We start from the raw sequence: 15953 nt of genomic DNA, 5'->3' as shown, positions 1-15953 counted from the left end.
GAGGGGCAAGCTAGTTCAAGTTTGAAGCAATGGTCTACAACTCTCCCATCTCCCGTGCCTCTGTTCTTTCCTCATCTTTCAGCCTGGTTCTGCCTCTACCTGGCTGTGAAATGTTGGCTATTTCTCTCACCTCAGTCTCATCTGGCTATTTTTACTCTGTGCATTTTCCTCTACTATATAGACTTTGGTCTACTTTATGTACCTTATCAATACTGCTCTGAGCAACCCCCATAGCCTTAGGCAGGTAGGAATTACCCACCTTCGATTTGGCCTAGCAAGAACCCAATGGACCCTCTCCTCTAGTCACAGGGCTGCAAGCCACAGCTAGGGATTCAACTAAGCTACTTAGCACTAGCACATTAATGCTTTAATTTCCTTAAAGATAAAAAACAAAAGCCAAGGCTTAGGCTCCCAGGGTGATGTTTTTAAAAAGAATTCACAGTATTTCAAACTTCAGAATCTTTATTGAATCTCCAAGCATGTAAGGCACATTAGTGCTAAACAGAGTCTAAGAGGGTAGAGGGGTTTGAAATATAAAAACATAAATGAGTAATTTTCACTTTTTCCCCCAATCCTTTTTTCCCCTCCTTCCTTTTTGTCTTCAGTTGTTCTCTCTGTTTGAGGGCGCAGGAGCCGGCATACCCCAGGAAGGAAAATTGGCAAAATAAGAAGGCAGTGGAGGACCAAATATTGGGGGTGGAGCAAAAGCAATAGGCATAGCAAGAAATGGACTGAAACTTGGAGGTCTTGGAGGTATAAAGCAATGAGCGGTAGGGCGAGAAGGTAAACCTGGAGTACTGGAAGACAATGGGAGAGGCCTTGGCCAGTTCTCCACAGGGTGCCGCAGGCCTCCTGGTGGGAAAGAAACATGAGCCAGCCTTTCTTTCCCAGTCATTCTCGTATTTCTTGAAGGCAGCTCCATCATCACCCCTGATCTAACGGTGGGGATATGAAGGGGGTCTCTTACTTGTGGACCCCTAGATGGAAAGAACCCCTGACCTTGTGGCAAAGCCACGTATAACCTCGCATTATTGCCACCTCTCTCGGTGCCCCCACTGCTGACCCTTGCGCCCCCTATCATCAGTGGGGGAGTGCTGCCAGAGAAATCCTGGGGCACATTAATAGAATCCTCTCCCCTAAGCCTCCAGCCTGCCAGCCCCTCAGAGCTATTTACTTCTGCTGTTGCTAAGGACTCTTGCGCAACAGCAGGTGGTGACCCACAGGGGTGTTTGTGAGATCTCGAACTATCGACAGGAATGCAGGCTCCCGCGGTCTGGAAGGGGCGCTCCAGCTGCTCTCTTGCCAGGTCGGTCAGCACATAAAGAGGAGGTCTCAGCAGGACACGATGGTGGCCCAAAGGTTCTGCATCATCTTTCGGCAGAGAACTCGGACACTGGAGGGACATGTCGTCAGGGCGTGGCTCCCGGATCCCACACTCGTCTGCAACTACTCCTCTGGGTGAAGGGGCATGCCCTCCAAGGCTTGAAAAAATAGAAATAAATAAGTCAATAAAAATGGGATTGGTGGCCAGACAATACCTGAAACATGTGATTGATTAAACTCGCTGCTATATACCAGGGGAAAGGGAGCGCCCGATCTCCTCCCACGTGTAATCAGCAAGCACTTTTAGAGCCCACTTTCACCATGTCAGGTGGCTTCTTTAAGAGGCAGACTACCCAATTTCCCCCTTTCTGGCTTTCTTGTGGCTCCACCCCATTCTCCATTTCCCCACCTCCTCAAGGCAGTAAGGAAGCTGAGAAAACCCAGAGAGCTTTCTTAAAATAAGTCTGCAGTGCGCCGGTTCGCCACACTAAACACAGCTCCTTCCAGTCCCAATAGGACCTATATTCCACTAAAGCCCAGCATTCAGATTCTGGCAGGAGTGTTTTGGAAAGTCTTGTGAGTGAAAACTTTTTTTTTTTTTTTCTCTCCGCAGAAGTAGAAGAAACGTTATTTGTGTTAACGAACACTCCAGTTTGTTTTAATGAAGTATCATTCAACATTTTCACCGAGTTTTCTTAAAACTGTCTTTCATTCAACCTGTACCACAACCTAGAGTATGAATTTCCTCAAGTTTAAGCCCAATTGTTTAAACTAAGGATTTCAACTTTTGTTTCAAAATTACACTTGAAAATCCCCGCCCTTAAATCCAGTATTTTTAGTACTTGAGTTTGTGTCCTGCAAGTTTTTGTCTGCGATCCCCTCCTGCACTCCCTCCACCCACTTGTCCCTGTCCCAGTTACACAGGAAAACAATTCAAACTGCCTTTTGCCTTCAAAATTAAACAAAACTCAGTTTTGTACTTACACATTTTCAATACAAGCCATGGAGAAAGTAGGTCAGGAAAGCCTCCCTGAGGTGATGGAGAAAATCAGCTGAACGCCCACACAGGCCAACTCGGTCTGGAGAGACGACTCGTGCTTCTGCCTTAGAGCAGCTTGGCAACTCGAATGAAGCCAGGGACCAACTGCTTCTTTCTAGATTTGGAGTTCTCTTTCTGAGGTTAGCAGTTGCTAGGGAAGGGAGGGAGAAAAGGAGTGAAGAGGGGGAGGGGATAAATCTGTGACACTCCTTTGAAGCTAAATGTAGGACTCCTTTTTGCATAGTAGTAGGTGGATGGTAAGAGCATTCACTAAATCAACCCAATTGCAGACAAATCATTTCAAGATTTTAGAAGAATCATGGAGACATGATACTTTATGGAGAATTATTTCTTAAGTTTTAGTTAGGCAAGGTAGTTACCATCACGTCTCTTCCTAGAGTTTGGAAATACAAACATTGAGCAAGGTACCATGCTTAGTCTCCTAATTTAAATTCGAGTTTTGAAGATGCATAGTTGGTGGGGAACAGAAGTTTGTGGGGTTAAATTGCTTTTCAATCTTTCTTGTGAAGATGAAACAAACAAAAAGAGCATTATAGAAAAGTCCCCCTAAGAATCATACTAGCTTTTGTTTTTTAGCCCCTCAATTTATGTTTTTTTTCCCTTCAACCTACTTTCTAGATTATTGGCTCTGTATGTTGGTGTGTGTGTGTGTGTGTGTGTGTTTTATTTCCTGGAATACAGCTCTGTAAACTTCTCTACAAGTGGGAGGGGGAATAAAAGGCATAACAGCTATTATACATTTATGAGTATTACTCAGATTTCACCTTGTAACTTTTTTGCATAAGACACTTTCTGTTCTTCCAACCTAAGTTTCATCTACTTCCCTCAATTTAAACAAGTACACTTCCCCAGCTTTTATTTTCTGCCATTGATATATAGATTGATTGCTCTGAAATTACAAAGGCCATATCCTCATCTAAGATTACTAATCTTGCTCTAAGATAAAGCCATAAACTTGGCTCACTTCCTTAAATTTACCTGAGATTTGTGCCTTTCAGACTAGGCTTTAAAGACCCTAAAATCTTTTATTGTTTCCAATATCAGAACATGCTGTTATATTTCAACAGTCATATATATATATATTTTTCTTTTTTTTAAAGAAAGATAACAGACTCAAACACCATGTGTTTCAATTTATATATGGAATGTGTGTGTATTTGTGTATGCATGTATGTGTGTAGTGGATAAGTATAAAATACTAATGCAGAGGAATGTTCAGTGTTGTGAAACAACACAATTCATGGTAGAAATAACCTTTTGGGTCTCTAAGTCCACATCTTCCTGCCAGGGTGCCTTGTCCCTGTCTGTACACTATTGAGTTGTTGTTGTTTTCAATCTCATTGAAAGATGAAAGTAACGTGTTTCCAACACTCCTCCCGGAAGAATCTATCCACTTGCCTAGCATGGTTCACTATTAAGAAATTTCTTGATTCCCCAACTTGATTATATTTTTCTTCAGTTTATTATTTCCTTGTCCTAATGTAAAAGAAAACTTGTTATTGGCAATAGAATTGTGGTGGAGCATTAAAGCTTTTTGAACACTTGCTATGTCAGAGGGATAAATGCAACTTGGGCTAATGCCTAATAGTTGGTAAGTTATATTTACATAGTTTATGCATTTTTTCCCAAATAATGGCAAGGAAGCCCCAACAAACCTTTTATGCCTGTCAAGTTATTTCAATCATTGGCTGTTTAACCTAGAAATGTCTGTTCAGTAAAAACATCATCTTAATTGGATTCCATGAGATTGAAGTATAATATAGACACCAAATAGTTGGACACAGTAACAAAATCAATGTCATCAAGAATTTTCCAAAGTCATAATAGGTATTATAAATTTATGGATACCAACTCAGATTTTGCCTCGTTACTTGTTAGTTTTTGTGAGATGAATGTTTATTGAATGCCTACTGCATTGACTATTTGGTTCACTGTGCATTATAACAAAAGTTAAATAAGCAATTAATGGGGACTTCAAGGAATATTCAGACTTTCTGGGGAGAGAAAATAACATCTATAAAAGAATTGAAAAATGGTATAAAAAAGAATAAATGCAGACAATTTGCTGCGTGGTAAAAACTAACACTGCAATGGAAATTCAGAAGAAGAAACTATAATTTTAGGTTAAAGTAGCCATGAAATATTTTATGTGGTAGGACTAATGCGATATACATGGACAGAGGAGGAGATGGTATTCTGTGTTAAGAACAGGTATAGAGGTAGTAGTAAATGAAAATTTTTAGAATTTTGTAGTTCAGATTTTTAATCCAATCTAGGGCTCATATTTGGCAGAAATAGAAATTTAAAGAGTCAACTGTACCCTCTAGAGATAGCAAGGTCAGCAAGATAATTAGGAAAATTGTACAAATGAGGTAATATTTGAAGGCACTCACATTTCATAAAGGAAAAATTAGATCATCTCAAAACCTACCGTTTGGAAAAAAAAAAGCGGTTAGGCTACTTCAATTATCCATCAAGCTCTGAAAATGAAATAGTAAATCGTGTGCCTTTTTTGTTTGTATGTTTGAGTGACTGCTTTGGGAAGAGAAAAATGGGTAATGGAAATTAAAGATTTGCCAAAAGTTAGCTTAGTTGTGAAAGCAGCTAAGTTATAGATGCCTTTCATTACCCATGGCTTCTTATTTCATGACACAGCTCCAGACATTACATATCTCTCAAAAGGTTTTGAAGACTTTATTAAAATGCTAAGTGAGGACCATGGAAGGAAATATTTACTTTTGCACAACAATTACAAGGTTATTAAAAATGTGGTTGTACTGCCAAAATAACGTTGTTGGGGTTTTTTTTGTTTTCAAAGAAATTTTGCAGATGTGTAAAGACATTTAAATGCAATCTTTCTCTTTTGCTTAGAAAAATAATCCAGGGGATAGAGACATAAGAATGGCTTTCTCTGTTGCCATCAGGCTAATCAGGAAGTGATGAGAAGATTGTCATGCTGATCTCTGGGAGACTATTGTCAAAAGATTTCATCCATTAACTCACTTTCAAAATGTAATGTGCCTATTCTCCTGGGAAGCTCTGCAAGTTTAGGATATCGAAAAGTACTTCTCAAAGATAGACCAGATATTTTTAAGGGTCTGTTTTTATTTAATTCAGTGTATGAAAAAAGCATGAGAGTAATGAAAGCATGATATTATCCCAGCGTAGGTCAGACAACATTATTCAGTTGCACGACTATAGGCAGTACTCCTGTCCTCTCTGCCACCAGCTGTCCTGCAAACTCTGTGTGGTAACTGATGAGAATGAACAGGTGAGAGTATGGTTATCTTACCACCAGCACTTGCAGAAGTGACTAATATATACCTCATGGTTGGACCTAGTTGACAATGAAGTGCAGTAGACTATCATTGCTTTTCTCAAGTTCCTTGCTCCAGATTAAAATATATATATATATATTAGTTTCAAATTGGTAATTTATGGCAGTTACTCCAAAACAGGTTATTTCTGTGTATAAATCAGAGGCTATCAGTTCCTTGAACACCCAGTGCTCTATTTTTTCTTGATTTCCTGATAGTCACAACTGGAAATTAAGTAGTAGTGGAGCAAGCCAGATGAGAAAAAAGAAAGAAGGAAAATGAAACCAGGGTTTTTTTAACCACTTACTCTGTACCAGACATCTAATATATTTTGTCTCATTTAATATTCACACAAAATTTTAAGGCAGTTATTAAACCTATTTCATAGATGATAATAAAGAGAATTGGAGAAGTTAAGTAGGTTTTTTTTTTTCCAAGGCCCCACAGCTAGTAAATGGCGGCCAGTATTCAGATAGAGCCAATCTGACACCAAAGCCCACATTTCTTTCATATAACCACATGGCTGCCTAATGAAGCCATGTTTATTAGTTTATTTAATCAGGGACTCACTGACCCATCTTAAAGTAATTCTGCAATAAAGAAATTGTCTAAGCTGCAATGTATCCCAGAATGCCTGCCTCTGCAGGGATGCAGTAGGTAAAGAAGAGTAGGCATTTGGTGATACTACAGCAAGATGGTAAGGACTAAAACCCTGTCATGGAGCAACTGGAATTGGTGACAGAAAAAATAAATTAGCCATAGGACAGCACTGAGTGACCATTACTAATAAATTAATTTTAATATGTGGCCAATATTACTGATATTAAGCTTATGTTAATGCTGAACTCTTGAGATCAGTTATAGGATTCCTTTCTGTGGCACTAAGATGAAACTGAGCCTATAATTGTGGTTAGGTCATCCACCTTCCAGTATTAGAGCAAAAGGGAGAACTTAGAGTTAATTCTGTGTGTGTTGGGTGAAATGCTGAGTAGGACTGAGTTGTCCAAGTGAGTTATTAATGATAACTCTGGAGAATACCTTTCTGAATTAGAGGGATATATTAATTTAAAAATAAAATAATAGTACTGTGTTTTCTGTTCATATTGGTATATATTATAAATTAAGGTACAAAAATGGACTAACAAGTAAAATGAGGAAAGTCAATGAAAAATATTAGTTTACAGTAGCTCATTAGACCATAAATCTATAATTATATATATTATGTCAGAATTAATTGGTAAGCAAAGGAGATGAAGGCATACTTAATTTCTTGAACACGTGGTTTGAAAAACAAAAGCTATTTTAGATAATTTCTTCTTGCTTGTAATTAACACACTGTAAATTCATGTAGAGAACATCTTATCAAGCTTTATCAAAATGAATCATGTGCCAAGTTGTTAAGAGCTTTGGTTCTGGAATCAGGAACATAGACCTGGGTTAAAGTTTCAGCTTTACTACTTACCAGCTTTGTGACCTTGGGCAGGTTTCTTGACTTCTCTGAAGCTCACTCTCCTCATTTGTAATGTGGGATTATAGAGAGAATTACACTAAATCATGTGTGAAAAGTGACTTATATACTAGGTGATTAAAATATACTCTCTTTCCTTGTATATATACTAAACTCTATTTTCTCATATATAAAATGGGGATGATGATACCTCTCTTACCTATTTCAGGGCAGTTGAGAAATTTAAATATGATAATTATGTGAAATTGCTTTGCAGTCTGTAAATCACTTTACATATATTAAGCTAATTGTAACTAAAGGTGATATTTCAGGGGCAAGGAAGCCTTAGGGCACATTTTAAATAGTACTGTGTGGGTGGTCACCTATTCCACCTACACCTAAGGCCATTTTTTCATTTCCTGAATCATTAAGGTGGGGAGGATTAGCTACACTATTTAAAAAGCCCCATGGTGTAAATACTTTAAACTTTTCAATTGGTACTACATAAATCTCACCCATTGTTGTACTTAATGCGGTAATTGTGTTAGAATAAAGAGACTGCATTTTTGTATTTGACTATTTAATTGGGCTTCAGAATCTTGTGTTTCACAGCAGGAAATCTTGTGTTTCACAGAAAGCTCCTGTGATGATTAGAATGAAAAGCCTGAAAAAAAAAAAAAAAAGTTTGCTTTGGCTTCCTGATAGTGAAGATTTCGTTGATTCTCTGAATGATGCGCTACTTCAGAAGAAAAATAGTTTTTCCCTTTCCAGTTGCCCCCCACCCTATCCCTCTCAAGTGGTCAAATAAATAGGTTGCTAAAGAAAGTCTAACACTTTTATAGACTGACTGTAATTCAGTGTTCAAGAAAATTTGTTCATGAAACTCAAAATTAAAATAATAGAGCCCATCCAGAAAGACCATTCTTAATTCTTGTCTGAATTATGCCGTATGCTTATGTTGCTAATATAAGTGCTTGTTCAGAGGTTCTGGATAATCACAAGTGCTGTGGAGTCATCTATTTACCTTTATTTTTGAAGTGTTTCAGATCTTCCGGTTTTCATTTTTAGAGCAATGAATTGAAATGTGTTTATTTAAGGGAAGAATTCATCAGAAGAAAAGATCAGACTGTGGAGGGCCTGACAATGGGAAATTTCCTCTTGGAAGATTATTAGCAGATGACAGGAATCTTACTCAGATATCAGAGTTTCAACAGTCCTTTGGTAATATCTGAACCAAAGTGATGAACCCCCTTCCAGAGGTGCTTAATCATTCTGCATGTGGCCAAACCAGAGCAAGTGGTGGTATGGGCTATTGTACTATTTCAGGTAACCTACACATTTATATATGTCTGTGTTTCCCAAATTTTACTGAGTGACAGATTCACTTGGGGATCTTATTAAGATAAGAGATTCCTGGGCTCCACCTCCAAGATTTTTTTTAATTAATCTGTAGTGGGATTCAGTTATCTGTAGTTTAAATATTTATTGATTCTGATGTGGTCTTCAGATAACAATAGAGAAATACTCACTAGATGGTTTTATAGCCTTGAAGCTTAGCCTTCTGGGGATGAACTCAGCCTTCTAGTGGCCACGTATTCTCTACGTATAACCTACTGACTAGATACAGTAGCACTAAAACATGAAACCTTTTTGACCATAACCAGTGCCTCCAGTTCCTCTTTGTTCCATAAACCTCCATATATGATTACTTTTGAAAAGATGTGTTGAGTTCAGTTCATCTACAGCAACAATTCTGTAAGTGTGGTCTCGGGAAATCTGGAGCTGCCAAGATCCTTTTGGGAGTTCACAAGGTCAAAATATTTTCACTATCATATGCAGACATTATTTGCTCTTTTCACTCTCACTCTCTCATGAGTGTACAGTGGAGTTTTCCAGAGGCTATATGATATGAGATGTCACTGCTTTGATGACTAATGCATATGTGCTTGTATATCCCTGTGTTTTAAAATTTTCTCAGTCTTAATTTCTAATATGATAAATATTGATAGATATAATCCACCCAAACAAAAATTCACTGTGGACTCCTGAATAATTATTAGGAGTGTAAAATGGTCCATGGGGTGCCTGGTTGGCTCAGTACATAGAGCATGCAACACTTAATCTCTGGGTTGTGGGTTTGAGACTCATGTTGGGTGTAGAGATTACTTTTAAAAAATTCTAAAAAATTAAAAAAAAAAAAAAAGGTTGTAAAGTGGTCCCAAGGCTGGCATCCATCTTGCCAGTTAGGATGAAAAAATGAACACTAGAGGTCATACTGGACCAGTCTGTAGGAATTCAACCCCACTAGCTTACAAGTGGATAATCAGCACTACTCTAAAGATATAATCACCAAATGTACCTAATGAAATCTGTAACATAAAGGTATTTTTCAGATTCCAAGTCTCTTGAGATGAAAAAGACCTTCACAGAACCAGAAAAAGTGACACCAGAGCATCTGCTAGCATGACCTCACAGACCTCCAATCAGTGACATCCACTCTTTCAGGAGACCCTTGCCCCCAAATTTTCCATTAAAAACCCTCAATTGCAAGCCATCAGGGAGTTGGGAACTTTTGAGCATTAGCCTTCTCCCACCCTCTTTGCCCTTCTCATTCTCCTGGGTGGTGCCACACTAATAAATAACCCATCTTTCTTCACTGCAAAAGCTCAGTGTCAGTTTTTACTGGCTTCAGGTGTCCACTGCATCAGGTGGACAAACTCTTGTTTGGCTCACATATAGCCATAGGTCAAAAAGTTTTAAAATTTTTGTTTTATTAAGCCAAGTTTTTTTTTGTTTTTTTTTTTTTGTGTTTTTTTTTTTTAGGGAGAAAGAGAGTGGGATGGGGGAGAGAGAGGGAGAGAGAGAGAGAATCCCAAACAGGCTTTGTACTGCCAGAGCAGAGCCTGATGCCGGGCTTGAACCCATGCGCTGTGAGATCATGACCTGAGCTGAAACCAAGACTCAGAAGCTTAACTGAGTGAGCTACCCAGGCACCCCAACCAAGCCTAGTTTTAAATGTGTATCAGTTAACGTAAATTGATGAAATTATTTCCAAATCTCGAGGAAATTTCAAACCTTGTTAAAATACTCAAATTCTTAATTTTTGCATCCTTTTATAAATCCTTAAGATAGAAATGAGTAGTATAAAACAAGTCAACAGTTACTGACTTATTGCATGTTGCCTGTATTATCAATACTATGTAAGCCACTGTATATGGGATAATATCTTTTGGCTTGAGGAACTTACATACATTTGGGGCAATAAAAATAAACCATACTAAATAAATGTCTAAATATAGAATGCTTATAGTATTTTCCTTCAAATTAATCAAAAACAAAGATGGGTAGGGCGCCTGGGAGGCTCAGTCAGTTAAGCATCTGACTTTGGCTCAGGTGATGATCTCATGGTTCATGAGCTCGAGCCCCGTGTCCGGCTCTGCATTGACTGTGTAGAACCTGCTTGGGATTCTCTATCCCTCTCCTTCTCTGTCCCTCCCTTGCTCATGCTCTCTCTCTCAAAATAAATAAAAATAAAACTAATAAAAATTTTCTTAAAAATCCCAAATGATAGTGAATGGTTCCATTTAGTAAAAAAAAAGATAAAAAAAAAAAAACAACAAAGATGAGTGGAAGCTAAGCAATCTGATCACAGAGGGTTTCTCAGGAGAGGTAAAACTACAGCTCTACTTCAATGGATGAAAAATATTTTAACAGTAAAAAAAGAAAAGTTCTCAAATTAAATCTATTTCTAGGAACTACTGTTGCAGGATTTTTTTTACCACAATACCCAGGATTTCTTGTCTCGCTGCTTTGAAGAATGAAGAGGTGGACACAAAATGAGCAGCAGGCAAAAGTTTATTAGAATATAAAATTAGAAAGGAAGAATAGTAGGAAAGTTCTCTTTACAAAGGGGACATCAAAAGTGACTGCCCAAGTACTCTAGGTGAAGGTCCTTGTTTTATAAGGTTCTGGTCAGCCCTCCCCCTCCCCTTCCTTGTTCCTTCTCAGATTCTACTCTTATTGGCTTGATAGCTAGGTGCTGGGTTGTCCATTTCTGATTGGCTTGTTTCCATTGTATGAGGGGTGGTCTATGGCCATACCAATTCCTTGTGAGTCATAGGTTTTATGGTCTCCTTATTTTTTAGTCAGGTCTTTTGTCAAATTTCTGAAGGAAACCTGAAGGGGGAGTCACCTGAGGGGGTTTCCTGTTTTCAGACATTCCCAACATTGTTCCAAAATATGTCTTTCCCCACTCAGGGACCTCAGGTCCTATTCCTTTCCCTCTCTGCCTATTTTATCCTATGTTTTTCCTATCATACTACTACAAATAGTCTTTAAGAGGATCTTAATTTTCATCCTTGTATCTTTCTTTATCATTTTATTTTTTTACACTTAACATCACTTTACTAAACAGTAATATCATTTTTATTTTTGAATGTTTATTTATTTGGAGAGAAAGAGAGAGAGGGAGGGGCAGTGAGAGAGGGGGAGAGAGAATCCCAAGCAGGTTCTGTACTAACCATCCACTGCACTGTTAGTGCAGAGCCCAACGTGTGACTTGATCCCATGAATACTGAGATCATAACCTGGGCCAAAATCAAGAGTCAGGTGCTTAACTGACTGAGGCACTCAGGTGCTCCAATAACATTATTTTTAAACAACAAAAAATATTATCTCAGAAATCTAAAGTAGAATCCAGACTATTGGGCCTAAAACATGCTACAGAACTTGTCTCCGTGTCTTAGAAATTAAGAAGAAACAGTTTTTCCAATGGAATTAATTTAACTCAAATAATTATCACAGACTTTTCCCACCTTTGGCCTTTGGCCAAAGCCACACAGAAAACTGTTACCAAAGCCTGGCTTCAAAATCAGATATTCCCTTTGTTTTTATTATATGTAGCTACCTCATTTTTATACACCTCTGGGTAAATTGTTTGTTATTTGATTCTGTTTTATGTATTTTTAACTGGTCAGACTATTTCAGACTGAAGGCCACGTGTGGAGACTCAAGCACTCTCTAGGGAGCTCCAGCTAGCATTATATACAGAGAGTCCAGTTCCCAGATTGCTTGCTCCCGGAGCTCTGTAATGGCTATTGGGAACTTTTCCACCTGTCCAGAGAAGGAACCAATGTCTTTTCTTTATTCAGTGCTGTCAATGGCTTGTAATTCACTTTAAAATCTCCTCATGATGACCCTCTGTATTATATCATTAGTAAATGAAAGCAGTTGTTCCTGTTTTTGCTAAATTCATCAGACTTTATTTTTATACTGGAGAAAAAAATCACCTTTGTCATTATATTTGTTTTCTTTTAACTCTGTTGTGAAGGTCCCTGAAAGGCTTTCCCAAGGATTTCTGGGTACTCAGTTGAAAGAAGACCATTCCTATGTATTTACTGTGCATCATATTGTACAATTATTTGGCTTCCGTAAGATTAAAATAACAAAAACATTTTTTATTTCTTTCCCTCTCCACCCTGTATTTCCAAGAATATTTCACCATGATTTCATTGGACTTGAGAAAACAGCAGGGGAGAGAGGTTTTAATTATGCAAATATGAAAATCATCAAAAGGAGGGTGCACACCAGATTTGATGAAAGCTCAGCCTCCTTTTCAATATTTACAGCTTGTCACCAAATTAAATTTCAGATTATATTTAGTAAGAGGATTACAGCATTTAAACAAATAATAACTTTATGCAGCAAAACCTAATTATATTTGTTTAGTCTTGTGCTTTGGATCACTCACAGAACAGAGATTTGGAATTGCCAATATAAAATTCTTAGTATTCATTATATCACATACCCTTGAAGGGGCTCAGAACTAGTTGCCCTAAAATATGCCATTTCAGCTTGCAGATTATTTCAAGCTGAAAACAATCAAGACCCAAAAGATTTAAGAAGATGGGGCACCTGGGTGGCTCAGTCGGTTAAGCGTCCGACTTCAGCTCAGGTCATGATCTCTGGGTCTGCGAGTTCGAGCCCTGCGTCAGACTCTGTGCTGTCAGTTCAGAGCCTGGAGCTTGCTTCAGATTCTGCGTCTCCCTCTCTCTCTGCCCCTTCTACCACTCATGCTCTATCAAAAATGAATAAACATTAAATTTTTTTTTTTTAATTTTAAGAAGAAACCTTGACTTTTCCACTAACTGCCTAAAAGAATTTAGATCCAGGACCTGCTCCAGGAAAAGATTATACGATGTATTATAATGTAGTTACATTATAATAAGAACTAGGGGTGGTAGGCAGGAATTTAGCAAAATCTGTTAAAATTCTTCTCTATGTCCTGTTGTCTCTGTGCAGCCCAGAAAACATGTTTGCCAAAAACTTACTCTTTTTCATCTTCCTGTGAATTGCTTTCTTTTTCTTTGAAGTCTAGTCCTTTTCCTCCTTCTCCTTAGTTCATAATGACATATACCTCATTTTGCCTGTCTTTGGAATTGTTGAAGAAGTGGACAAAGTACACCAAAGATGGCTGATTGGACTAAAACAAACTCTGGTCTCTAGCTTAGAGACCCCTCCTCTGGTTTCTTCTTCCTTTGCTGTGCGTGCGAAAACCCCCACAGATATGGAGACTGTCAGCTATAAATTACCTTCCCCACTGGCATTCCGGGCTCAGACGTTTGGAGAAACAGTCTCCTCTGAGCCCACCAGTGTTAAATAAATCTCCAATCCACAAAGATCTCCGAGTGCCGCTTGGTTTTTCCGCCAGCATTCCAGCCTGGTTCCGTAACAGAATCTCTCATTTTTATGTGGATTCCCCATACATATGTAATGTTATTAAATATGATTTTCTCCTGTTAAACTGTCTCAGGTCAATTTAATTCTTACACCAGCCAAAAGACCCTTGAAGGGTAGAGGAAAAGTTTTCCTTTCTTACACCTTATTGTTTGCTAACAGAAGCTACATTTTATTTTATTTAAAATTTTTTAAACTTTTTTTTTTTTTTTTTTTTTAGTAATCTCTACACCCAATGTGGGGCTTGAATTCACAACCTTGTGATCAAGAATCTCATGCTTTTCTGACAGAGCCAGCCAGGCACCCCCAGAAGCTACATTTTAGATTCCATTACCTTCTAAACACAAACCAACATATGATACATCTACATAGTCATTTTCCTCCATGGCTTGGGTGAATTCACAGTTCATGCTACTCAACTTTCTGTTATAAAAAATTTACAGTACAAAATTAACTTAGAGATTTTTGGAAGTGTAATATGGTTTAAATATAAATTCATTTCATGGCAATATACTGGAATATACCACCATATAACAGGAAATTACAGTAAAAGGAAAATTGAAGCTATAGACTCTTTAAAACTTAAAGATGTGAAGAGAACTTATTAAGCAAATGTGGCATTATATTTTATCCCTGTGAACTTAATATGTGCATGAATATATGCATAAACATATTCCATACATCTGTCAAATATTTAAAGAGTCCAAATCTTGAGTACCTCACTATTGGTTGGTTTTGTTGTTAGATGTACAAATACCTTTTAAATGTTTATTTTTTACCTTTGAGAGAGAGAGAGAGAGAGCGTCCATGAGCATGAGTGGGGCAGGGGCAGAGAGAGAGAGAGGGACAGCAGTGAGCCTGACGCAGGGCTCGAACCCACGAACCACAAGATCATGACCTGAACCGAAGATGGACACTCAACCGACCGAGCCACCCAGGCGCCCCTGTACAAAAACATTTTATGCACACATTTTATTTAAAGTTTAGAACCCAGAAGCGGTGATGGCAAACAAAAATTTATAAACATCTATTGTCTAGAAAGTTAAACATACTAAAAGAGATTATGCTGAGATTACTAATGAAGGAAACAGAAAGCATCTTAAGAAATCTTCTTTGGGGAATGTGAACTAATGTAAGGTATACCATTATTAGGGCTATAACCAACTTCTTGAGAGTTGCAAAGCATGCTGATAAAGGCCTTCCATGCTTGTAAGTCAGGGAACAAAAATATATTGCCATTTTTGCTGAAAACTTACTTTTTTTTTAGTTTTGTTATTTATTTATTTTGAGAGAAAGAGAGCGAGCATGAACTGGGGAGGGGCAGAGAGAGACGGAGAGAGAGAAAATCTGAAACATGCTTCATAACGTCAGCACAGAGCCTGACACAGGGCTCAAACTCACATACCATGAGATCATGACCTGAGCCGTAGTTGGATGCTGGACTGACTGAGCTTACCAGGCACCCCTGAAAACTTACTTGTAACTGGTCTCTGAAATTGCCCATACCCCACGCCCACCTATTGAAAATTAGTTTGAAAATCATTCCACTGAGCTTTGTAAATAGCTCATATTACTTTAAGTACAAGGGCAAGAGAATGAAATGAACCACTAAGATCAAGGTGATATTCAGTGAAAAGCTTTTGCCTTTTTTGAACGCTTCTGTTCTAAATATGCATCCATCTTTTGCTCTTGGGTATGTGTAAGATCAGATAGGACCTAGGAAACAGTGAGAGAAGATGGTAAGAAGTAACACAGAGAAAAGTAAGCTTTATGCAAAAACAAAATGTCAAATGCTTAATTCTTCAGAAGATTTGGAAGTAGGCAAAAGATAAAATGCCTGGTTAGGAGTTACAGGTCAAGCTCCACAAATGTTTATTTGTTGTTTATATTTTTGTTGTTGCTGCTTTGGAATTTAAAATAACTCTGAAAAATGTACTGAATCAAAAAAAAAAAAAAAAAAAAGAGAACTGAGAACTGCTAGAAGGTCAAAACTGATGGCAAGTACTATTGTTAGCAAGCCCTCTTGCTCAATTATAGACCCCAACAGTTAAAACCAGAAATAGACAAGACT

The 15953-nt window shown here is 38.0% G+C and overlaps 1 protein-coding gene across 1 annotated transcript; it reads right to left on the bottom strand.

Moving 5' to 3' along the window:
* Positions 1-450: 450 nt before the first annotated feature.
* PRR32 (proline rich 32) lies at positions 451-2455 on the bottom strand. Its single transcript, XM_049644249.1, has 2 exons — positions 2308-2455; positions 451-1481 (listed from the first exon to the last, which is right to left on the bottom strand). The coding sequence occupies exons 1-2, from the start codon at positions 2325-2327 to the stop codon at positions 602-604; spliced, it is 900 nt and encodes a 299-aa protein (XP_049500206.1). The 5' UTR covers positions 2328-2455; the 3' UTR covers positions 451-601.
* Positions 2456-15953: the final 13498 nt, after the last annotated feature.

This window comes from Panthera uncia, chromosome X (genome assembly GCF_023721935.1).
Source record: "Panthera uncia isolate 11264 chromosome X, Puncia_PCG_1.0, whole genome shotgun sequence".
Classification (NCBI taxonomy): Eukaryota; Metazoa; Chordata; class Mammalia; order Carnivora; family Felidae; genus Panthera; species Panthera uncia.
The sequence above is the reverse complement of the archived record's forward strand: the minus strand, read 5'-3'. Positions and strand labels throughout refer to the sequence as shown.

Bases quoted from the DNA above. Each gene is read 5' to 3' on its own strand.
- PRR32 (XM_049644249.1), bottom strand. From the start codon at position 2,327: ATGGCTTGTATTGAAAATGT. The intron at 1,482-2,307 runs GTAAGTACAAAA...TATTTTTTCAAG, and splicing joins ATGGCTTGTATTGAAAATGT to CCTTGGAGGGCATGCCCCTT.